The sequence below is a fragment of the Pogonomyrmex barbatus genome, unplaced genomic scaffold, assembly GCF_055798465.1.
Source record: "Pogonomyrmex barbatus isolate J1 unplaced genomic scaffold, ASM5579846v1 scaffold16, whole genome shotgun sequence".
NCBI classification, from domain to species: Eukaryota; Metazoa; Arthropoda; class Insecta; order Hymenoptera; family Formicidae; genus Pogonomyrmex; species Pogonomyrmex barbatus.
This window is the reverse complement of record NW_028297112.1, coordinates 4,281,704-4,308,298: the sequence shown is the minus strand read 5'-3', so window position 1 is coordinate 4,308,298 and position 26,595 is coordinate 4,281,704. Positions and strand designations below refer to the sequence as shown.

The 26,595-nt window shown below is 38.7% G+C and overlaps 1 protein-coding gene and 1 long non-coding RNA gene across 13 annotated transcripts in view; one reads left to right on the top strand and one right to left on the bottom strand.

Moving 5' to 3' along the window:
* The window catches only part of lov (BTB/POZ domain-containing jim lovell protein), a 145,026-nt gene that overhangs the window by 107,217 nt on the left and 11,214 nt on the right, over positions 1-26,595 (top strand). The window contains exons 1-4 of one of the 12 annotated variants that reach the window (XM_089074021.1): positions 4,739-5,635; positions 13,646-14,054; positions 15,083-17,175; positions 22,768-26,199. In XM_089074021.1, coding sequence (XP_088930147.1) covers positions 13,864-14,054; positions 15,083-17,147 — 2,256 coding nt within the window. In that variant the 5' untranslated portion in view covers positions 4,739-5,635; positions 13,646-13,863 and the 3' untranslated portion in view covers positions 17,148-17,175; positions 22,768-26,199. The other 11 variants (XM_089074013.1, XM_089074012.1, XM_089074011.1 and 8 more) reach the window with 11 other exon arrangements.
* LOC148937136 (uncharacterized) lies at positions 1,444-8,163 on the bottom strand. Its single transcript, XR_016138639.1, has 3 exons — positions 8,030-8,163; positions 3,883-4,555; positions 1,444-3,478 (listed from the first exon to the last, which is right to left on the bottom strand). It is a non-coding gene; the product is annotated as an uncharacterized LOC148937136 (long non-coding RNA).

Below are 26,595 nucleotides of genomic sequence, written 5' to 3'. Positions count from 1 at the left end.
GTGGGAGGGAGTGAGAGAACGCGCGAGAGGGGCACGGGACAGAGAGGAAAGGGAGAGAACGCTTCTTACTCCGCCCAGCATCCAAGATGGCGTTGGCAGCGGCTCCCCTCGTCATTAAAATCAATAATTAAAAAATACATCCGTGGGCACCTTCGCTTTTCTAGCATCTCGTGACGCGCGCTCGCCGCCACCCGCCCCCGCGAGTACGCGCGTACGCGCGCGCGCTGCCGCGCACGTGTGACGGCGCGGCAGGCGCGACGCGCAGAATTGAGAACCCCTGCAGGCCGTTTCCTCCACGCGAGTGAGGAGAGCGAAACGAGAGTGGGGGGGGTGCCGCGCGCGGATCGTGTTGAGGGCAAGCGGGGGCGACCGGGGTATCGGGGGGGCCATGGGGGAGGGGTGTGGTAGTGGTACCAGGCTCTGCACTGGCGAAACCCTTAAACAGGGACACAAGGACGGGCGGATGGCTACGGGAAGCAGGTACTTTTCTACGACCACCTTGTACCCCCGACATCGTCCCACGCGTGCATCCCCCGCCCAACTCTCAAATCTTTCTCCTCTTTCCTCCCCCGTCTCTGGGTGCCCCTTTCTTCTCCACTTGCACGGGGTTCGAAAGTTACCGGCGAACTGGATTTTCGGAGTCTTTTAATTACCGCGATTATTATCGCACTATGGAATACTAATTAATTTCGGCTGGGTCGAGCGTGAGAGGCAACGAGCGCGGGCACAAGCCGAAGTTTCCCGCCGCGCGCGAAAAATTATGCGAGACCAGTTTTTCCATCCTGACCAAGGGTCTCAAGGGTGTGCGATAGGGACTCTTTTCTATAAAATATGCAGAAAATACTCGACGTCGATCACGACGGTTAGAATCTGTCAAAATGGCAAATTTTTAGCGAATAAAAAACAATCTTTCAGTTACAATTAATTAGTTTTTAATTATTTAATTGATTTTGTTAATCGACCGAAAAATTAATAGAATGCTCAAATATGACAAAGTGGATAAAGCAAATAAAGTTGGACTAAGCAAACTAAATATTTTAAATGTATTTATATATTGTTCATATTCCATATGAAATCAGTAGCTTTGTGAATGACAATCATAGAATACAAAATATTTCATTAATTGATTTCTAAATTTCTTTTCCCATTATGGATTATATCTATATTAACTGATGTTTAATTTGTAATATTTGTGTGTGTATAAATTTAGTGCATATTTATCATAACTACATCTGTTATATATACATATTTTTTCATATATTTCCACAAAAAGATCATTGGAAAAGACTACGTTTTTTATCAACATTATTTATTGTCTTGTGACAAATATATGTTTGGCAATAACTTTTAACAAACATTTTATATGTCATAACGTAAGCATAACAAATAATAGGTTCTTTGATTTATTATATATATCTATATATATATATATATATATATATATATATATATATATATATATATGTTTCTTACGTCTTAACATCTTTTTATAAAACATAAGATTAATAGATGTCCAACATTTAATTATATATTTTCCAAGAAAATGTTATTTTGAAATAATATTTCTGGCGATCCATTGATAACGAGCCTTTTGTTAAGACAAAAAGATCACATAAAACCATGAAGAATGTCACATAATACTGAAAACACACTTCTAGAATAAATTAAAGTTTTTAAAGAAAAATATTGCAGCATTTACATTATCAAAGCTACATTGATATCTTACCAATGTATTGCACAAATATTAATACAGTAATATTAAATAAAACGAGTGATCTTATCGAATGAAGTTAATCAAGTTATCGCAAGAAAAGCTATATCTTATTTAAAATAAATTAAGATTTAGAGTAATATAGAAATACTAAATCAATACATTAATATATTCATGTAACTGCACTTGTTTATACATATTAATATACTAAGATAGTGTAATTGCAATTTACAAGAATGCATGATAAAATCGAATATATTTTGCGTTTACTGCAAAAATCACATTATTCGGTTCTGTTTAACAATACAAATTCTGTTTGGAAAACTTATAGTTTTATAAAAAATATGAAATGATTGACATTAATAATTAAAATATTTTGTTATATATTTTCTTCACTTTCTTTAATAATAAATAAAACATTTTTTATTTTACTTATAAATGAGCACGATATAGTCGATGTCGGCGAAGAATCACACCAGTCGGCAAAATTTCCTTACATTGTGTCTTGCATCTCAGTTAAAAAGCGCTTTTGCGTCATTATGAACCATCCGGTAAAAGGGAATTTGTTAACAATACGAATTGCCCGCTCTTGCAATTGTTTGTACAATAAGCCGCTTATGCGCGGACTCCGGAAGATATTACTGTGTGCGTGTATTTATAATTCTCGCTAATTTTCATCAACTCTTAATGTTCCTACTATATTACGTCCGCTGGAAAACATAGTGCATTGAGATCATTACGAAGAAACATATTTGTTCCAGTGACTTTCTCCCATGCAAAATGCTATGACGTCTATGATGTATTGTAAACAATAAGAAAATAGTGATAATATGTAATCAGTCCAATGGTCAAGAAAGCCGTTTGCCGTTTGCAGTTTGCGCGCCATTTGTGAAAATTTATTCAGTGCTAACAACGCGAGTGAAATCCATCGTAATAATCGCCCTTCACAAGATGTGTTGCAATTTAACTTCGACATTTACTTATTAATCAATATTCTTATTTTAATTGGTCTTTTCTATCAACTATTAATATGTCAATCAAGTGCCCAGCGATAATTATATTGGTTACGAAGAGGAGTCGAATCTGTAACTTTCTTTTCTATATCAGTGGCGAATAATTTCTTAATAATTATAATAAGAGGTAGATAAGAGAGTTTATCTCATTTTAATAATTATAAGCGTTAAAAGAATAAAATTTTTGTCAAGTTTACTTAAAAAAATGCTAATTATCTAAATTATTATTATAAATTTTCTGGGATTGTTAATAATAATATTATTTAAGAACTCGCAGATTTAAATAAGAAAAATTGTCAACATGAAAAGATTATTTGCGGCCATTTTTATTTTCGAAAACACGTGATAACAGCGCACACGCAACATGGTATCGTTCTGCGGAATGTAAACTTCACGCCAAGCATATATCATTCGTATCTGGTAGAAGGTATCAATCGTCCTGACTTGCCGAATTATGTTTCATAATAATAATGATATTCTCCAACTCGGAGAATATTTTCCTAGATAAGACTAGGAATCTGCACTGTGTGAGTTAAAAGTATCCCCCTGCGATGTTTCCTAACATACTGAAAGACATTTTTCTTCCGAACCGGTGGACTTCTTGGACTTATACGATTATTACATGCAAGAGAGGGACCCCATGGATATATTGGAATCCTTTCTCGATTACCTGCTCATATCTGGAACCCTTTTCCGCTTCGTTAAACCGTTAACACCGGGGACAATCTTACCGGTTTACATACACACGTGAGTACTGTAACATAATATTCATATTTATGGCCTAATTCAACATGGTAAAGGTAAATATCGAACTATTAAACTAAGGTTACAATGCTGATGAAACGAAGAGCTGATGAATAGCGAATGAGATTTGTCTTATTTTGTCCTTGTTCAAGGGACACCACTGTGAATGTGGCATCCGAATTCAGCCTTAAGAAAACCGACACACAAAAAAAATGTATGGTTATTCTAATTCCACGTGTAGAAATATATCATAGTCATCGTTCACTATTGTAAAGAAGAATCGGCACATCGCTCTTTTATCTTCGTGTCATCATTGAAATATGACAAGTATCAGCATGGAGTAAACTCAAATAATTAATTAAAAATATCTCCTACAAAAATTATAAATTGCTATGAAAAAAATTTTTATTTTACTTTGATAGAATGGTGACGTCAGTAATAGCAAGTGGGGGGCAGGCGGGGGTACATCTTCTTTTCTCTTTTATTACTTTACTCTTCTTTACTCTTTTATTTTTACTTTCTTTATTGAATCAGACTATCACGATATAAAACTTGCAGTGATGATTTCTGAATCTTCCGATATTTTTTACTTCCCTCGTGTTCATTGGACCGTTGATTTCAAGCACGCAAGTGTTCAAAGAGAAAAAAAATGAAAAACATATACATATAGCATAACTCAAATATAAATGTCCTTAAGATTCGTGTTGACTTCTGATTTCTCGTTCGCTAAGAGTACAACATCCATCGTTAGTCGAACTTACTCCGAAAGTTTACCGTAGTCGTTTGTGGCGGTACGTTATCTGTCATGCGACCTTGGAACAGCAGCGTGTAACGAGGGACTGATTATAGCCAGCCGTAACTTAAGGGCCTAACGGAAGGGTCGCCTGGTGGCACTTTCTCAACCTTCTCGAGAGACCGAGTGTTTCTCTCTTGAAACACAATTCGTGCGGCGTACAGGTGGTGTCTGTCCACTTGTACGTGCGTCGAGCCTCCCTCGAAGATTTCACCATACGGGGTAAGAAAGAGCCAGCGGAGCGAGACCTAAGCCGTGAATGAGGGTGCGTGTTGTCACGTACTGAGAAAAATTCTGCAACAGAAATCTGCCAGTGCATAGCTAATCGCTACGACGTAAAAGCTGTGGTGGAAAATCAGTTTCTTGCTACAGAAGAGAGTGATATTGAATGGAGTGAGTGAGTGAGTGAGAGAGTGTGTTTGTAAGAGAGAGAGAGGGAGCAGAGAGGGAGGAAGTGAGAAGAGAAGATAAAAGAAGGAGAGGGGGAAGGGAAGAAACACGCATATTTTCGCACAATGCATTCGACCGGTTGTTCTCGTGTCGGAAGGACAGGCATAGTAAAACGTTGGACAGACCAGAGATAGATAGATAGATAGAGAGAGAGAGAGAGAGAGAGAGAGAGAGAGAGAGAGAGAGAGAGAGAGAGAGAGAGAGAGAGAGGAGCGAGCCAGTGAGCGAAGGAGGGTCCGATGGGCTGGTACCCACCCGGCTGGAGGTGGCACAAGGAGGTGGGACTCTTCGTCTCGTTCTCCACTTTCAGTGGCAAGGCAGTCACAACTCGACCGCTCTGAGAGCCGGGCTGCCCGGCCACCGCTCGACCGCACACTTTCCTGCCGCGTGTATCAACGTGTGCGCGCATACGACCACTCGCGCGTCTCGATCGCTGCCACCTGCGGAATAACACGCGCGGAAATTGTGGTACGTGCGTTCTCCATGTCGCGGCCTGTGAAAGGATACACCTCCGCAGTGCATTGTTGAGACACGTGCGAAAGTGTGCGTAACTGACAGGGAGATTGTACGACGATGATGTTGGAAAAATATGTTTCCGCGTGATAGAACATTGGTTCCGCGGACAGAACACCGACTGGCAATAATTTAGGCACGTGCATTCTTTCGTGCTAATTGTGTCACGTGTGCATGTGTGTGCGTTTGTTTCTGGTAACTTGCCCTGCTCACCGTACTGCCGCCGAGAACTCCACGAGTGTAACATTTCGAGGTAACAATCGTAAGAACAACTATACAACAGCGAAACTAAACGCACAGTTGTCGAAAAGTTCAATCTCCATTTTGTATACTCAGCATGGTGTTAGTGGGGGTTGCTACGGATCCCGGGGTCAGGTCCCGAATCGGAGCTTCATCTTAAAACTATAAAAGGTTATTATTAGATGATCAAATATAGAATCATAAAAAAAATAGAAAATCGTACATGAATAAGCAATGAGGATCCATGATATTAAAAGGGAAAGGTAGAACATTTTTAACGAATAAACTAAAAATTAAAATTAATAGAAGAAATTTAAAAAACAGCAGAATCATATGAAATAAAAAAAAATGTTATACCTGGTTTAATAAAGTTATACATGATCTGTAAAAATATCAATTTTTCTCTCAATTTTGCATACAAAATATAATAGATGGATTGTCTCATAGTTTTGTTTAAACAATGAAAATTTATAATTGCGCTATTATAATATATTTAAATATTTCACAGAGTTTATTCCGAAGCTAATATCACACACAAGCAAGTTTGTCTTTAGCATTAACTTTATTTACGCTCCTTATCATTTTCTTCGTTGGCCTTGTTGTCGATTTCGATTGGTTTAATTACGGTGCGAATCTAGATTTATTAAAAACAAAATTTGTACACATAATGTATACCAAAGAAACTGATAAAAGAAGAAACACCCGACGTTAGGGAAACGGGATTTGTATAGGTTTCAGGTATTCTTTTCAGGTATCTTTTCTTATGTGATTTTGACATTCATAATGACGTACAAAGATCAAACGAATATGAGCAGCATAGGCAGTTGTGTGTTTACGAATTTTTCACAATTTATAATATTTTGAGGCTTATATGGAAATTTTATTAAATAACTGTGAAATTATTTAATATTGATAAAAACAAGGAGTGATAAAATTATCTGTATAAATTTCTTCGACATCTATTAATCATTATTTATTATTCGATAAATATTTAACATTTAATAAATATTATTTATTGTTTTATAAATATGAATATATGAATATATTTGATATCTAAATTTTTATTATATGTAGATGATATGAATTATTAATCCGATATTAAATTATAAAAATATTTTTGTATATTGGACGATAATATATTTTTATTTGATTACAACGCAGTCCGAAGAATCCGATATCATTTAAACTTGAATCAACATTTTATGCAACACAATTATATAATTTTACGTAATTTATATTTGTAATCTTATTCGAAATGAAGAAAAAAATCAGCGGGCATGGAACCCGATGAAATTTTGAAGAATCACATCAGGAAAAAAGAAATATACATATATAATTTTTTATAATGTAAATATGGAAACGAGATATAATTTATGTTTATTTTTAATGTATATTGTAACATTAAAAAAAATGTAAAAAAAAAACATTATTTTATTTTCTGGGAAATATGTGCATAATACATTAATGCCATTTTTCTTTAAATGAATTTCAATTAACAGTGTAAGCTTCAATGATAAAAATATCGAATGCTGAAGATTAATTTCAATATGTTAAATATTTTAATAAGAAAGACACAATTATTTAAAGATTACAAGAAATTTTAAAACTGGTTTGTAATGATATATAACATATATAGCTTATAAATTATTTATGTGGCTAATTATTGATATTAATCATCGTATTTGATTTGATCATTTTCGATAGCTGTAGAAAGTTTTAAAAAATATACGTATGACAGATTTTAAATGGGTAATATTTACGAATAAATCTGTTTAATAAATGTTTGCACATATGTTCAAAGTGGATACGAAAGTATTAAAAGTTCTGAAAAATTATAGTGTTTGCCCACTTGCGACATCTAAGAAACCTTCGCACAAATCATGAATATCAATCCGTGGACATTAATAGCATTGAAAGGCACGTTTGAAAATAAATATAGAAACTCAAACAATGTAGTGAATTTTCCGTTAGATCTCTCGTACAAGGATTTCGATGGATACAAGAAGGCTAGATCATAGGGGAGGGGGCGACTAGTTAGGGCAACAAGAAGCAGCGCGTCTCGCATCGGAACAAGCGGCTCTCCCGAAAATAGAAAGCAAGGAAAGGGGTAGTTCGCGGTCCGCGAGCGTTGGTTGGAGCGGCGTGGGACAAACATCGAGGGTGGCGAGAAAGAGAGAGAAAGAAGAGAGAGAGAGAGAGAGAGAGAGAGAGAGAGAAAGAGAGAGAGAGCGAGAGCGCGAATGAGTCGGTTTGTACGCGAGGACGGGACAGTAGGAAGGGAGAGCGAAGTGTCGGCGGAGAAACCGAGATGAGAGAGTGGGGAAAGGAAGGAGGGTGATTCGCACATGAGTGAGAGAGCGAAAGAAGGAGAAATAGAGTGGGAGGGAAGACGGGTTAACCGGCGTGCGAGCGAGTGAGCGCCCCGGTGAAGAAAGAGGCGCGCCAACTCGGACGAAGAAGCGAGAGGAAGGGGAGGACGGGGGAAAGGGTGGCATGTGAGGCTTAAGGAGCGAGAGGGGCGGGAATCTTAGGAGGGGCGCCTAACGTCACAGCGCATTCACTCACCGGCCGTCGCCGACGCCGCTCTGTGTGCCGTACACGCAACCCGTACGACACGGTCAGTTCTCTCTCGACCACCCCTCGTGTGCTGTGGCGCGCACACGCGCGCGGCCCACCTGCGTTTCCCTGCGTGATCCCTCGGCCGCGCGAGACACGCGTCAATCTCGCACACATCCTCCGCTAAATCCATCCCCCCATTCGTCTCCCTCCAACCCCGTGTTCTCCGCATGCCGCGGAGTGAGTCCTCGTCCTCGTGGTCCCGAGACACCGGGACGACTTCGTGAAACTCGAAAGCCCAGTGTTTACCCGCACTGTTTACCCGGTGGTGCACGCGGCGGGAGTTAGCGCGGGTGCTCTCGCTCGCGGGAAGTGTTCGCGACACGTTTGTCAATTGTTTGGTGCGGTGGGTGCCTCACAAACGTGTGGTCGCGCACGTGTGTGTGTGTGTGTGTGTGTGTGTGTGTGTGTGTGTGTATGTGTGTGTGTGTGTGTACGCGTCAAAATACTTTTGGGAAAAATCGCGGCACGTGAGTCGACGCCGACGCCGACGCCGACGCCGACGCCGACGCCGATTCCGACGCCGGTCGGTATTTCCTCGTGCTCTTTTGTGATCTCTTTGCACGGTGGGTGACAGTGAGGGATCAGCTGATCGTTTAAGGGCGCCGTGTACTCCTTGGACTTCTTATGTATTCTCTCAGTTTACCTCGTTCTTCTCCGTCATGTTCTTTTTAGCGTTGTAACAGCGTGTCTTTGCTTATCAGTGACTAATGTGATATTGGACCTCGGTCGATCTTTTTTTATTACGCAAAAATTATCTGTATTTCTAAAACATATAGAAATTATTTTTACTCAGTTATTATATGTTTTCTCGATATGCGTGTCCGTTTTTGTCGCATGGCGATGTCTCTTGATTATTCTTCTTAGTTACATCTAACTCGGTCAGTGCAATTGAGGAAAATTCCTATTTTTGTCTTTTTCCTTCATTCATTTTTCTTCCCTTATTCTCGTTTTTGTTTTCTACTCGTGCTCATATAATCACACACTAGAGACGTACGATCTTCCCGCGCAAAATTGTCACGTCGTCGTGATCATCATCAATCGGGTCGTCTCGCGCGCGCGCTGCTTCGTAACCCTGGAATTCTGCAAGAATGTACGAGGCTTTGAAGGTGACCGCTGTTGTTCGGGGTGAGCAATGTGCCGGCCAGACCGGTCCTCCGTATGGTGCTCCATGCCTCGAATTGTTCGTGACGCGAGTGCCTAGATGTAAAACCCGAGCATGTAGATTGCGCTGAGTGTGCATTGTCTTTTCCGCATGTGTCTTTTCGACTTTGAGATCGCGTTCTTTTCTTCTTCTGCGAGCGAGGGAAATCAGCGAGCTCAATAACTTCAGCAAGTATCGATGTCTCACTCGTGTCTCGGAAGAATGACGCCTCTCGCAGATTCCTTCATTGGCTCCAGAGAATCTTAATTTGAAGTCGAACGAAGAAGATCTGTGTCCTCTCTACACAACGAGAAATCAAACTTGTGAGATCCAATCGTGAAGATCTGTAAGAGTTCGATCGGATCAGTCATGCGAGACCAGTGCTTTAACCCTCAACTAGCAGCATCCATTGTTCGGATTTGTGTGATGATCGCATCCAAGCTTCATTGCATACCTGGTATTTATGATTGCGAGCCATGAGTCAATTTTAAACGGACGTTTACAATGCTATCGGTAAATTGTAAAGCAGCCTGTATACATTTTCAAGCATAATGCATATGAGATCTGATAAAAAACCAGATTGAAAAAAGGGGACATTACATAGCCCTCTATGTGATTTTTTTATTTGATAAACACTCGAAAGTTGAATAAAAGTATGCTTCTTATGTTTCGCGCCGAACATACTTTCGTCGCTCGTGCTGGAAAATGCATGACGGAAATATAAACCATTAGTATTAAATTTTTGTCGACTTCAATGAAACTGCGGCCTATGCTAATATAATATGCTAAAAAATATTTGCGGCTATACAACAAAGACACATTTTAACCATAGAAAAGCCACTAGAAAATATGATGAAAAATATAAAATGAAAAAGTTTCAAAATATGAAAATTATTTTGAAAAGTGTGACGTCTATAAATAGAATATATAAATTCTTTAATATTTCAGTAATAATAGGTTCTTCGATTATTTTTTTTTCATAATTGGCCAATGATTCGCTTAAAACGAAGTGTCGCAACTAATTTTCTCGCATGTATTTCTCTTGGATATCAAAGTTACAACTTGAGGATTGAAGCACGTGGAAATCTAATCGTCATAGCGGATCGTCACGTATTTCCATATGAAAATTTTGAGCTCTCGTGTATATCATTGAGCATCGTAATCCTCGTTTACGCGAACATCGATGTTAATCCCGGCTCTTTTCCATATAAATCGTCGCGTCGTCTGACAAGAAGTTTCGGATGTTATGCATCGCTATGACTGATAGTTCGTGCAACATAGAACGCGTCTCCTCGCGGAAATGAAAAAGGAAAATGAAGCACGACAAACAGAGAAGGACCATGAGAGAAAGAGAGAGAGAGAGAGAGAGAGAGAGAGAGAGAGAGAGAGAGAGAAAGAAAGAAAGAGAGAGATGAAAGAGAGAGAGGAGAGGGGAAAAGTAACTGGTCGACGTAAATCCGCGGTTTTTCCGAACACGTGCGAGTTTGACAACAAACTTGCGGGGAGCAATTCGACGGCGCACAGTGTCGTATCCCGGAACCGGCGGTTCCCCGAGACTGCGTTTCGTGTGAAAACACGAGAAAAAAAAGTATTTCCCCTCTCGTGCGAGAGTCTTCTCGTCCAGAGCGAGGCAATGGGTTTTCGAGCGCCGCTTTTACCGCTTTTACCGCTCGCCGTCGTGAGTAAAAGGCAGCAGGTCAAAAAGCCAATTCAATTATTTGATTCTTTTGCGTGACATTAGACCTCGTTTGTTTGCACGTTGTTGATTGTCATTCGTAGTTTGTTGCGTGCCTACCTCGATCTTCTCGAAGAGAGAGAGAGATTGTTTACGATCGCAGAGATGCCAGCTTGGCAATTAATTATTCGGCGGTTGACAGAGAATGCTTTTATTAATTGCTGAATTAACGCTGATAATAAGAGCGAATTTCTCGGCAAGTGATCGACAACGCAGGCGCACGGGGGAAATTTGCTTATCCTGTTCGATGCCGCGATTCTATTTTCCGCGATTTTCTTAAACTCGCGCGGTGGCTGTCGGAATATTCATTTCACGTAGAAGCTTTTTCAAACCTAAATTGAGCGGGAGGCTTCTCCCGTTTCGCGTACGCGTGTGTTTGCGTTTTCTTCACTCCTGACAATTTTATTATTTTTATCGTTATTGTGTTATTGCTGGCGTAATTGCGGCCAGAATGATTTATCGAGTGTGTATCTGTAGATGGATTTTTAACCGGATGCAATTTATAATCGAAGCCGTCGCATATGTGCGAATGACGTGACGTTGAAGAGGTGCACGCTCGTTTCAGGTCACATCGCGCGCCTACGCACGTGTGCCGCCTTTTACATTAATTATATTTTAATTATAAAATAAACGCACGAGCGCTACATCATTCGTTTCAATTCGTGTCGCGCACAGACATAGCTAGCAACGTAGATAGAAACTTAAGGGTCATCCATTCCGTTAGAATTGCGCACAACATACGTCTATATATTAAATAGTACATTTTATTGATGTGAGGAGAAAGAGAGAGAGAGAAAGAGATAAAAAGAGAAGTCAGTGCACGAACTAATTAAAAATGAATGTGCAATTTTGTTAAGTACAGTTCGCATTATGTGAGCACCTCATCGACCTAATTTAAAGTCGTACATTTATATAGAAGCGTTGTACGGATAAAGGGAATGAGGCAAAAGCCTCGCTTATAACTGTGTAACGTTGCCTCCTCGACAAGTTTACGAATCGCTGTAATTTAACGGATGATTGATAGAGACGGGTTACTCTCGTGGATAGTGTCTTCCAGCAACTTCTCATGAATTGGATGGATACATTGTCAGTCAGCGATCAGATACGACGCGCGGATATACCTGATTAATCCAAGAAAATTTATTCGTTCGGAAATCACGGGTGTCCCGATGCGATTGATATAATTTTCGAGACCGCGAGATGCGTAGTTTCACGTGTCTCGACTTGGAAAACTTCTTTTGCAACGCAACGAATATTGGGCGATGCCACAAAAAGGGTGCAAATTGACCGTGACCGCCACATCGGTCCCTTCTTCCGGTTATCCCCTTTTTCCAGGCGCGAAATTATTCATAGCCAAACACACCCGATCGTCGATGAAGCGAGTGCCGACGTTGCTAAATATTTCGCGGGTGAATCGCCCGAAGTGTAATTATCGCATATTCGGCTGGATAAATAATTAATTGCGTATGCCATCTCGGGAATAGCGTGTATCTCATGATCGTCTATGTGAACGACGATAATGCCAGCATAACGCAGCTCGTAATCTTTGCAAAATCTTTGCAAAATCTTGCGCTTCCAATACTTAACTTTTCTTAAAAACATATGTTTGTTATATTACATATATATGAAACTTAGGTAGTTAAAATTTTTCTTCAATCATTCTCTTAGTTTCATAACATTTTATTTTATTTTTACTTGCATTTTACATAATATAATATTTTTAAGGTTCCTGTTGACTGATTGCAGCCATCTTGAATTATGATGTCCGAAGTGAAAGAAACACGACAAAAATTTTTGCGAAATATTTTAAATATATTTTGTGATAAAATAACGTTTGCAATTGATAAAATAAATCTATACAAATGTACAAAGTCTTAAAAACTCTGTTTTTTTACTCCGGTAAAATCAATAAATAATTATATATCTAGGAATAAATTGTGCCTAATCAAAAACATAATTCAAGAGCCGCGATGCAATTTTAAATATATATAGTTATTTATTTATTATAGCAAAAGAGAAATTTTTTAATATATTTTATAAGCTTGTTCTGTCGACTGCAAAATTTCTTTAATGCTTTGCAATAATTTTCATCATGTGTTTTCTCACTTTAAACAATCAAAATAGTTGTCTTGCAGGAATCTGAAAAAATAGAAAGAGAAAAAATCGCAAAATTTGTTGAACAAAATATCCGATTACAAATTACACGATGATAAAGAGTTCCCTCTTAGGCTCAAGAGAGCTTGATCTAATCTAATTTAATTTAGTTTCCTATAATTTTCACGTTATTCGATTAGAATTTTATAATCACGAAATACGTAAAATAAAACGTAATGCAAATGGAAAGTTTGATGCCATGTTAAAATGGCAATACAGTAATCAAGAGTGTACGGAACATGTTAACTTCAATGTTTATTGTATCTCGAGCACGTTATTGTAAAAACTTTCTAATTGCCCAGCTTGATATCGGTGCGAACATACTCCGTCATGGATCCTCCGAAACTTTGAAAACAGGGAGAAAAGTAGAGAAGTACGTCACTTCGAAACTACTCTACACGCTCCATGACCTTCGAAAACGTCATCTATTCCTCTCCTTCCTTCTTTCCCCAACTCGCTCCGTCTTACCTATTTCCCTTTTCTATGTCTATTTCATGTTTTAACTGATCACTTCTACATTCGTGAATTTTAGGAAAACGGTGGTAAGGTCCAGCGTAGCGACGAGTCGGCAAAGGAGAAGGGGAACAAAGAAGGGGTTGCCTTTGTGATACGTACGTGGCCACGTACGTGCGTGCATGGAAGAGGCAGGACCACGCAGGTCTACGAGAACGCGGCACGAGAGAGAACTGGGCAGGACAAGGTGGCGGCTCCGCTAAGTCACCAGCTTCCGGCGCCAGCGGCGGAAGAAAAATGTCGAGCGTCGGGGACAGTCCTGACAGAATGGCTCTGCAATCACACTATTCCCTACGATGGACCAATCATTCCACCCACATACAACGGGCATTCGAGGAGTTGCTACATGCCGAGACGCTCGTCGACGTGACCTTGATCTGCGCCGACAGCAGCGTCAAGGCACACAAAGTCGTTCTCAGCGCCTGCAGGTAAGTTCGTCAAGATTAGAATATCATCTTATTCCGGTAGTAAATCTTGTTCTGATATATATATATATATATATATATATATTTTTTTTTTCTTTTATTTCCGATACAATCGAGTAAATTCAAAGAATAAAAATTGATGAGAAATTGTTAATTTTATTAGAATTTTTGAATTTTTTAACTATTAACATTCCGCAGGATCTAACATCTCCACGAGCGTAGAGTTTTTATATGAAAAAAATTTTTACGCAATAGATTTACGAGATATCAATAGTGATATTCACGTCATTATAGGTGAAACGTCTCGTTGGTGCCGATAAAAATAAATGTCCGCAAAATAAGAAGTATCAGTTCGACGGCAAAGGTTTAAAGCTTTCTAAACTCCCCCGCCTTTGTCCGTGTATCTCGTGACAGTAACTTCCTACACTACTTGCCTCCTTTAGCGGTTCCTTGCCTCGATTGAAAACGATCAGTCGAGTTTTATTGATCGGCGGAAGTGTACAGTGTATCTTAAAGAAGCGACGGGCACTGAAATCGAGAGTAGTTCTTGCGTCCCGGCAGGTATCTCTCTCTCTTGTCAAAAGAAAAATTTCTTCGTCGCTTCTTACCTTCGTGGTTTGCCAAACGGCCAAGTGCCGCCTCGCACCGTCTACACGTTACCGCAACGCTCTTCTCGCTTCTCGCGCGGGACGTGTGACGTAAAGTTGACAACGAGCGAAAGTCTTGTACCATCTGATTGATTCCCCGTCGCTCGATCGGGGAAGGAGCGCGCTAATCCTTGGCGGTGGCTTTTTGCCCGCGGTTTCTGGCCACCGTTCTGTCTTACTGAGCGAAGACACGCAACGTTTCTCGCCGCGACGCATATAACATTGCAAATAGCGCGATGTAAGAGTTTCTTGAGCGACTGTGCCGTAACATAACAGTTAAATCAATTCGTGAAAAGACGTGCGTTCCTTGAAAACAATTTCCAAACTTTTAGAAAGAGAAGGATCTAATTCTAATCGTACAGAGTCGCTTTTCCTATGTTGCAGTCCTTTCTTCGAAAGGATATTCGCGGAGAATCCGTGCAAGCACCCCGTAATCGTGTTGAAGGACTTTTCGCATCATGAGTTGTCCAGTCTGGTAAACTTCATATATCGCGGCGAGGTGAAGATCGCTCAGGAGGAGTTGCCGGGGCTGATGAAGGCCGCAGAATGTCTGCAGGTGCGTGGGCTGATGTCATCGGAGCCTACGCTGGTGTCGACGGAGCCCAGGCCGTCATCTTTGGCGTCAACGCCGACGCGAGATCTCATTCTGGGCGAATTACCAACGCCGGAGGTCGCGCGACACGACACGCCCGAGGAGGATGAAAATGCTCTGGAAAGCACGAGAGAGATGAAATCCATTCTGTTTCAACCAACGAGGGACCATCCGGCCAAGTCGCTCATTGGCCACATGAACTTTGGTATCCGCGAGAGCTGCGGCTCGCCGTTGTTGCCACGCCGGAAACAGGCGCGCCCGCGCCGACGATCCGGCGAATTGCTGCCGCAAGATCTGAGCAGACGCTCGACACCGCCGGTCAGTTCGAGTCCGTTGCCGGGCATTCTTAATCTGAGCGGTCAACATCAGGCGCAGCAACAGCAACAGCTTCAACAGCAACAGCAACAGCAATTGCTGTTGCAGCAATCTCAATATCATCAATCGATTAACAACGCACAGAATCAACAGCAGCAACAGCAGCAGCAGCAGCAAGAAGACATGGCGGAAAATCTTTCGATGAAGAAGCCCATATCGCCGAGCGAGTTAGATCAGCATCACGTGAAGACGGAGGGTAGCGAAGCGACGAGCAGTCCTCGCGGCTCGCCATTAACAGGGACAAGTTTACTGCATCATCCGGATGGTCCTGTACAGGACATCCCGGCGGCTGTAGCGGCGGCGGTTGCTACGGTAGCGCTACCAACGATATCGACATTGTCGCTGTCACAACCGCATCCTCCTGAGTACCTGACAAGCCTAGGCCAGCTGGCGAGCCAATGGCTGCCCGGGCATCCGCAGAGTCAACTGCCACCGCCCCAAAGTCACCATCCGCGGGAGGACAGTCCACACGGTTCCGGCAGATCTCATCCGTATCAGCAACAGCAGCAGGAGTCGGCTCTGGTGCCACGACGTAGCGCCATGGCGATGTTCACGCCGACATTGGACGGCGTCACGGCTCTCGGTGGCGGGCTTTTCCCTCACACCGGCACGTACGAGAGGGGTAACCTCCTCGCGGATACGCTTCTAGCGGACAACTTCAAGCCAGAGGCATTGCAGAATCTTTTTGGTACTCCCACTCTCGGTCCTCCGCCCGCCAAAAAGACGAAGAAGCATCGTAGTGACGGTGATGCCACACGTAGATGGAGCGATCACAATACACGAGCACTTGCGGTTAATAGGCCCAAGGGGCAGCACAGTGCTCCGCGAGGAGGGCCACCGAGATCGTGGACGAATAACGAGCTCACATTAGCTCTGCAACATGTGTGGGAGAAGAAGCTCACCACGTCGCAGGCTAGTCGTATGTTCGGTATTCCCTACAATAGCTTGCTGATGTACGTGCGCGGCAAGTACGGGAAGAGTTTAAAGCTGGAGCAGTTACGTAGGAACTGTACCGGTGCCAATACCCCCGAAATTATGAACAACAACAACATCAAGCCCGTCCAGCAGTCCGCGCAGATGAGCCACGCGCTCACCGGTCTGCCGCTACAGCATCCAGGGGATAACGGCGGATACCCCCATCGCGCTCTGCTCGGTAGCAACATGCCGCAGCCGCAGGGCTTTTATCCCGCCGATTATACCTCGTCCTTTCCTATAGTGAATATGGTGCATATGTTACCCCCGAGTGAGCAGAAAGCCTTTGACTCATCCGCGAATCCGGGTAGCGACGGGGGCGGAGGTGGATGCGTAGGAGGTAGTGGAGGTGGGGACGGGAGTAGTGGCGGTGGTGGCGACCTGGCAAATTCGCAGACCAGCGAGACACCATCCCCCATCGTCGATCACCATCATCACCAAGAGTCGTCGATGCAGCCGCAACCAGCGCAATCGGCGCCCGCGTTGCTACAGCAGAACGGTTCCGATTAGGATTGAGTGGGATCGTTTGGTTGGACCGGTACGTTCTTGTACGTTGATGTTAAATAATGATTGATTTGTTACTTTCGCCCGCGAGGGCTGGGCGGATGGTCGATTAGCCCTTTTGCTGTGAATATCATACACGTATCGCAATTGGCGCTGTTGCGTTGCATTAACTATAAAATCCGACGAATGTATGTCGCGAGCGCGATAATTAATCTAATTATTCGTGGGGACTTTAGAAGATTAGGCAAACTTTTTGAGAATATTACAACATCGTCACGATTATCGCCTTCACGCCACATATTCGTGTACGAATTTAAAAATTTACATTAATTTACAGATTTTAATGTATTCTTCAGCAGTAAATCGATATATTGACTTGGTCCGGATGCAATGACATGTCTAGCTAAGATCAAGATGAATCTTAAATGTTTTAAGAAAATAGTTTCACATGTCGCAGCTAGAGGGTTAATCGCGCAATAGTTAATTAAGCGACTCCCTCCGTGAGGCTCCTCATCGTACGGGTGTGCAAGTATATAGATTTACGCGCGCGATTCACCAAGAGACACTATCCTTCACAAGACTGACTTTTACCAACCGACTCGCAGCTCTCCGCAGGGTGCACTCTCGATGAACATTCGAGCTTTGCTCAATCCACGCTTAAGCGCCATTAACTGCTCTCCGTTTCGTTTCTGTGCTTGCCACTTGGGTTTCATCGCTGTCTTTCCTCCATCGGCAGTTGGGGCGGAAATACGCGTGGTATTAACATTTTTATCTCTATTAAAATCAATTCTGCTAACGAGCTCTTTGTTGGACGTAGTTTGTAATTGATTTTGGATGAGTACAATTTAAAAGTTGATTTTCAAATATTTATTAGATAGATTAATTTGTTAGATAATTTATCAGACAATTTCTTTGAGAGGGAAATACATTTTTTTGAGATCATTTGAATCTTGATAGCAAAATCTTCAAGTTTGTTTGTCAAGTTATAATCTTCGATGTTTGAGCTCGTTCAGTCGCCGACGATACCGAAGACCGTATTGTTTTACGCGTCGTTCTCAGTTATCAATTTTTTTTTTCTGAAAACGTCGCGAATTGCAGAATTGTTGAATTTTTTTGCGAGAATGAAATGGCATCGAAAATGCGATCGCGAAAAAACTTTCGGCTTTTCTGCTACGAGATAGTTCCTGCTGCAAAAGCGATTATATACCAAATAGTATTTGCTAATGATTGAACAAAGTACGATCTACTACGATGGACTTATGATCGTCGGAGAAAGCTCGTGCAGTTCATTGTCAATAAAAAGGGCATCTTGAGCAGAAAGTGATGATTACGTTTTTGATTGGTAGAAAGCTGAGGAATGAAACAAAACTTTTTTAATGGCAAGATACGTGCGATTAATCAACAATAGTATGTTGAGAAGCTCATTTCAAACTGTCTTTGATCTGAAAAAACAAAAAATATATAAAATTGGGATATATCAAGAATATGTATTAATTTAATTAAATTAAAAATTGAAATATATTAAAAATATATATTAAATTTAATTTAATATATATTTAAAAAATAGATGTCTCAAGTAGACTGTATTAAATATGAATTAGACATTATAATTGGATACTTCAATATTTTTAATACATTTCTTTTTAAATTTTCTAAAATTCTTCTAATTTAGTGCTCCCAATTTTTGCGTATTATTAACTTTATAGATTACTTAGTTAGATTAATTTTAGAAGTTAATGTCAATTTTTAGTTTAACTTAAATATAATTTTTAGTTTAGTCAAAATGCCTTTTTGACACATCCGCGAATTATAACTGGAGCTTCTCAAATTGGTTAAGATGGCGAGTGTCACCAACATAAAATTGATCGTCACTTTCGCAAGAGTCGTCCACAATTTCTTTCCGATAAAAAACAATTCTTACCGAATTGCGCGATGAACGTGGATTACGCAATAACAGCGACACAACTTGCCAAGATTTCCCATTTGCCAATCCCCAAGAATCTTACCCGTCGTCAGCATGGTTGCACCGATGCGCATAATTTTTAGGGATTAATATTCTAGATAACAGATCTGACATTATTTATCCTTAAAATGGCGTCTAGTGTCGTCAAAATGACATATAACGTCAGTTTAATATCTGGAACGTTCGTTCGATGAACGGTTACGTTACGTGTGTAAATAATATTTTTAATTGTTGACCGTTTTATTCTGCTCGCTATGAACTTTTCTGTTCGATTTTTTCACGATACGAGTTTGAAGAATTCGACAACATGAGCAGAATGAAAGATCGCGCGATCTGTCGAGACGCGAACGACTATCTCTGGTTTGACTCGTTGCGAACGCGAATAATTCGACGAGGATCGAGGCAAGCACACGCGCAATTGTCGATTCTGGCAATCGAGTACTAGAAAAAAACGCGAAAATGTTTTTCAAGAGAAATGATCTACAACAGTATAATTTTGGAGAGTTCAATTCTTGATTACATATGTGATACGAAAGAAACGTTCGCGTGATATCTGCGGATGGATTGAGATTCACCGAAATCATACTGATCTGGATATCCGAAAGCTAGACAAGGGGGAAAAAAAGGGAAAAGAAATGCGAACATACTTTTAATCATAGACCACAATTTCACAACAATATTTGACAACCAGACGGAAGCGCAGGGTAACTAACACATCAGGGATAGCCACAGACAAATCTACGATAGATAAAGAAAATGCTACATATTAAACTGTAAAGGTAATGGTAAATTACTTATAGATAACGGTAAATTATTAAAGTTATAATAACGATATGATTATTTCGTTAAAGAGATTAAGAAATAAAAACAGAGGGAAGTTGAGGGGAAAAAAAAGACAAAAAGTGATGAGAATGGCAGAAAATAAGAATCATATGATAGAATCCGTTATGTCACACTCTTTACTACTCCTAGAGAGAAACAGGATAAGATATATTATGAGAAAATAATAATAATAATAATAATAAAATAATGAATAATAATAATAATAATAGCGATTTAAGTAGAACATAAATGATGAACGGAGCGTATAGGTGCGACACGGGGTTTGAAGTGAATATTAGAGAGACCACAGATTTTCAGACCCCACTCCCAAAACAACCTGTACAATACAAACTGATATTATTATTGATTATTAATATTATATATTATATATTATATATACAGGGTGTTTTAAAAGAGTTTATAACTTCTTCAGCGGGTTATACCATCAATTCTCGTCGCGTGTTACATAAGCGTACATGTGTACAAATACATAAACAGTTAGACTCGCAAGATACTCGTTAATTCTCTATATTATATCATTTTTTGTAATTAGACAAATTGACAAATGACAATTTAATTTGGATTAATTAAAATGGATATAATTAAATTTATTAAAAAATTTGCTAAAAGTAAGATAAACGTCTCCCCAGATATTTGTAATATCGCTTATTTGATTTTTTTCAGTTTTTATCTATTGATTACTTATTTATAATTAATTATTACATTTTTGTTTGCATTTAATCGGTACGTATTTGCAATCGGCTATTTTTATATTTCAACTCTAAATTGATAACAATTATTTTGTTTTAAGTTTATAACTTTTTTAATTTTTTTAAATATAATTTCTCTATTATTTCTTCGCAATGTTTAACTTTCTGTATGAATTTTTGTATATTTATACTATTTTTATCTAAAGTAAAATATTCTGTTATAATTAAATTTATATATATCTATTTATTATATTAAATATGTGTTGAGATGTGATATTTAATAATGAATAAATAATATTAGAAACATTTTCAATTAAATTGAAATTATAGATTTCTTTTATAAACTGAAAAATGTTGATGGAAAGGCCTTAAATCTTTTTTAGTACTACATATTATATATATATAATATATAATATATATTATATATAATATATAAAAGAAATAGTAAAATTATTATTCATATTTCAGTTAATTTTCAATTAATCTGTAAATAAAATAGCTTAAGTGATAGCGATATTTCAAACTTTTTATCTTACTACACTTGTTTCTAAGATATCATATTAGTTATTTATTTGTATAAATTTTTTCGGAAAATGATAAAATTTATACAAATTTAAAAAAAATAGTCTGCAACTTTTTCCGTTCTTCATATTCATGAAATAATTTTGATAAAAAATGAAGCTTTACTGTATCTCGCTTTTATTTCCATAATTAATTTATTTTTGTTACAAGCTGATATTGAGCATTATGAAACACTTGAACGTTTAAGATGGTACAGCCACGTTGAAAATGGTTTTAACAATTTTTTATTCACTCTGTTGACGAGAGAGAAAGAGAGAACGAGAGAGAGAGAAAGAAAGTGAGAGAGAAAGATAGAATGAATAACAGAGACGTAAGATTACATCTTAACTGTATGCGACAAATCGTGCAGAATTAAAATACAGTTAAAATACAGTTAATGACTGTTTGTATGCGTATAGGAATGCGTGCGAGAACGTATATAAATATTATCTATAGGTATATTTGTGATAGGCACCACATGTGCAGAATTCAGTATTATTTTGCAGATGATTTGAAAAAGAAACGGTCGCGCTACGTTTTCTTTTTCAATTAATGTTTTTGTTGTTTATAGGCACCCCTTTAGCATATTAAACGTAAGAGAAGTTTCGCCTCCGATCGCGATGTTTATCGTCTCTCGTTTCTCGCGAGAGGCGACGCGCAAAGCTTTAAAGGAGGGAAGAGATGAGAGTATATTCTAAGAATGACTGGGAGAGAGAGAAAGGGAAAGAAAGGGAGAGAGAGAGTGAGAGAAAAGTGCATAAAGGAGAAAGAGAAGACGGGAGGGAACATATAGGCACACAGGCACGGAGAAAAAGGAGCATTATCATTGTCGCATAGGGTGTGGATAGAGAGACGCGTATCGATTGGTTACTTTATTATCGTGAAAAGATATTACACGTTAAATACTAATGATGCATTATTATTAGTTGAATTGAAAAATTGTATTGTCTTACTTGCATTGTGGTGTCGTGTTAAAGTCGATATACGTTAACGAGTAGACCAACCACCGAGATAAACCAACAGCGAATGTGAAGTTCTTAAATAAAGTTGATTTAATTTTCGCTGTTTGTTCGCTCGACGACATCGGCGCCATATCCGCGGTAACAACAATTACAATTCTTATTAATTATAAATATGCAAAATTGATAATGGATGGATAATTACATTTTACTGTTGAAATATTAAAATTAGATATGAGCACGTCTTTGTACGAAAGAAAAATGAATAAGGAGAATTTTATTTGAATTTGGGATTATGTATTTTTACTAGACATTTTAAATAATACATTATTTCCATTAAACAAGATGTGAAAAAAATGAGCGTAAAATTTTTATAGTGGAACACAAGTTTTCACTTGACAGAAAAAAGTTTCTATTTCTAACAAGATCAATTTTGTACTCAAACATTTTCCACTTGGTTTAGTGAGTATTATGTGCTTTCTAAATTCTAAAACTATATTTTAACATATATTAATTTATACAATAATTTTGCATCGCAGAATATTTTTAAACCTAACTTTATTGTTATTAAAAAATTTATTATTTTTGTGTATAAAATTGTTATTTTACAGAACGGAATTTTACAAGAAAGATTTGTGATTATTTATAATAAAATAATCGGATAGGCACCGATACCGACTGGCGAATGGAGAATAACGTTTTATTTTTCCGAAACTTCGTTCAACGAAGTCACCATTTTAAGTTCCTACAGTACAGTACGAAGATGACTATAATACAACTTTCCAGTAACTAAAAAAGAAATAAGAATAGTATTATCTTACTGCGTAAGGGAAAGTGATAAATAGAGAAAGAAAAAAGAGAGACAGAGAGAAAGAAACGGAGTGAAAGCGAAAGAGAGAATGGAAGAAATGGGAGGAGAGAAAGAAAAAGACAGTGAAAAACAAGAGAATATGCCTCCGTAAAATATTATTTTTAATTTCATGTAATCTACAATTGTACATAAGAGATAAACGCGCTGTCGATTATTTATGCGTAATATATAGGTATACATACTTATATATATATATATATATATATACATATTATACATATACGTATATTTATCGATAATTGTGCGTCGCGAGCATTGTTCTTCGAATACAATCTTCAATCGAACGAGCTTTCAATTGAAAGATGAGAAACAAAACACAAGAAAGACAAAGAAGGCGAGCACATTGTAAGAAGTCGCGGTTTCTGCGTCGCGATTATGTAAAAGTGGAACATAAGATATTATTGAAAAATGGCATTGTTGCAATCAATATTAGCGTGTCACATACACAAATTTTAACTAAAATTTGATTCGATCTTGGATGTTATGGATTATCCCGCCGAATCAAATTCAATAGCAAATTCATTACATTGTACATGCGATTGCTGTAAGATGGCGTTAAAATACATTCTTGGGGAATCCCACGGTCTTCTTCGGAGAGATTTTACCAACAGGCGGCATATTCGAACGACTTAAAGTCATGGAGTTATCGATGTCTCATATGAAACTTGTTTCCCGTCGCTATACCTTTCATGGTCATTATTTTGCACAGAATTATCTTCCTTAGATGATTATTTTTTTTTTTTAATATTATTTTTACAATTTTACATTCGACAAGCGACATGTCATCGTCGCCGATGCAGAAATCGCCATTTCGAAATCTCATCAAGGATTCCATATTGTATAAAGAAACAGAAAAACCGGAAAAAACGAGAACAGATGAAATAGTTACTTGCATCGGTTGTGCTGTCACGTAGTTCCTAAATCGCCCTAGCCTCGCCCCGAGCGCATGATAAAATAATATAAACGAACGAATGAATAAACAGACGTATGAAAGTTGTTATTTCGAAGTACGGTATATATACGATATACTGTTTCTTTCAATATTTATTATAGCAGTGCTCAGTTCTTTTTGTCCATTTCTAAGCTATCGATTTCTCAATTATCATTGACTGTACTATCGTGTTTAAAAAATATTGGACAAGTTTTATTATTGATTTTTCAATTTTTTGTTATGTTGTTACATGTGAGTATTATATTATTATCTTTTTAAACAAGACTTAATCTTCTTGTGAATTGTTATAAAATATTCTCTTTTGTCTCTTATCAATAATATTACATGAGCTGTTTGTATACTGTAGTCGATTAATTGAGTTTCTTTCTATTATTTTAGCGATTGAAAATATTTTTTTTAAAAAGCATTCTTTGCGTGTAGTAAATTGCGGATTTTGTAAAAAAAAGTAATTGTAATTTTAATAAATTTTTAATCAGTGCGTGACCGTATGGCAGTTAGTGCCGCAATTTCGATAATTAGGCGTGTATCTTTCAGCGGAAACGCATATTTATAAATATCGTATTTGGCATATTCATGAAAATATGAAAAAGGAAGGACAAACTGGTATTCTTACCTCGCTTTTAGGCGCGATTTAAGTAAAAGCGTCTGTCATATGCGAATTAACGTGTCGAGAAGACGCTTTTAGCCAAAGCCGTCTTCCCAAAAGCGTGGTATAACCGACATAAAGAGTGACGCGCTTCTACGCAACTATATATACCGTTTCTCGTAAGAAGCGGAATATGTAGATACTGGTGGATCGTATTTTACCGTACGACGAAAGAGAAACAAGTGGGAGGAAGATATCGAGGATGTGCGAAAGGGAGTAAGAATGGAACGGTGAGAAAGAGGAGTGTGCAATATGGATGCATCGAGAGTCGTGAAAAGGTGGATAGATAACGTGTGATAACTATAATCGCGGGTGTGTGCGAGACGATGCGAATGAGAAATAGTAGAGAGAGAGAGAGAGAGAAAGAGGAATTCTCTGTTACAGAAGCAGCACATCGCAGATTATAATATAACGATATATTTATACTAATTACAATTGTACCATAACGATTATAATACTACTTATTATATTATACAGAGCCGCCGCCACCCAGTATATTTTTTACAGGTTTACATTGTATTACCGTTTATAAAGTTTGATATACAATAAAAAAAAGGAACGATTACCTAAGCGCAGCGCGCGCCCGCGGTGGCAGCCGGCGCGTCCCGTCTATTTATATGATGAGAACGGAATGATTAAGACGCCGCGGCGCGCACTGCGTCACGCTATAACTACAATACTTCCGAGTGTTGGAGGACCGACGCTACGAAGAAAAAAAAGAGAGACCGGAAGAGGGAGAGATTACGATTAAATAGCGTTGCTTCGTCGCGATCGAGACGATCGACACGTTCGGCAAGATGTACAGCATCCAGACAGTACGAGGCTTTTCCTTCGACAGAACGTGCGATCAGCCGTCTAATTTCAGAAAGCATAAATCGTTCAGTTGGGAAACAGTGTGGGAGAAATGAAAGAGAGAGAGAGAGAGAGAGAGAGAGAGAGAGAGAGAGAGAGAAAAGATTTATACTTTTCAGCTGAGTTTTTACGAATAAACAAAAAAATGGGATCTCTCTCATTCGTGGAGAAAATCCGGGGAAAAATATCTAAGCTCCCTCGATAGAGAGGGCTAATGGACACTCGTTTGACTCGGGATCGGCCTCGTGCCTCCAACACCCGTCCCAATATAATGGATAAATGAACGCTACATAACTTGTGATACGTTTACCGCTGGTTACTACAGAGACTTCCTAGCCGAGCCTACGACAGGTTCGGCACCACTAGTTCACTCACGCACACGACTCAACGTTTATACGGATTTATTATTACAGATTTATTGATTAATATCGAATTATTGCGTATACTTAACGGTAATTAAATTAGGTGAGATATACTTAAACGGAGAGACTACAATGTGAAAACAGGAACAGTATAAAATGCGAATTCATTATGTGGTGTGAATGCGCACACGAGGCTAGGACGAGGCTAGCTACCTAAACCCCACGTTCATTCTTCGGACTAACATGTAACACACGGATTATACAGACGTACATATACACACACGTACACGCACACGTACACACATCAGATCCAATCGTATTCACTCTAAACCCTAATAAAATCTGTACATACCATTGCAATCGTCGTACTTCTTTTCATCCCCATTGTTCCAGAAGATACTTTATGTTAATTTTTCTTGATTTTTAATGTTTCATAATTTCTAGATTTACAGGGGAAAGACATATAAGATGACGATTGGCTAATATTTCTAAGCTAATAACAGATAACGAGTCGGTGCCAAATTTATTAGAGATTTTTAATGATAATAGATAATTTATTGTAATTTGATTTCAATAGATCAATGACAATAGATAAATATATTTTTACTTTTTCTATAAAACTATTGTATATCTAAAAATATAATAATGTATGTTATTTTCTATTTTTCAAATTGCAATATACTTTAAATGGATGAATAAATATAGATCATGAGATAAGATAACGAATGTCACGTTAAAATTACATAATCGTAAATA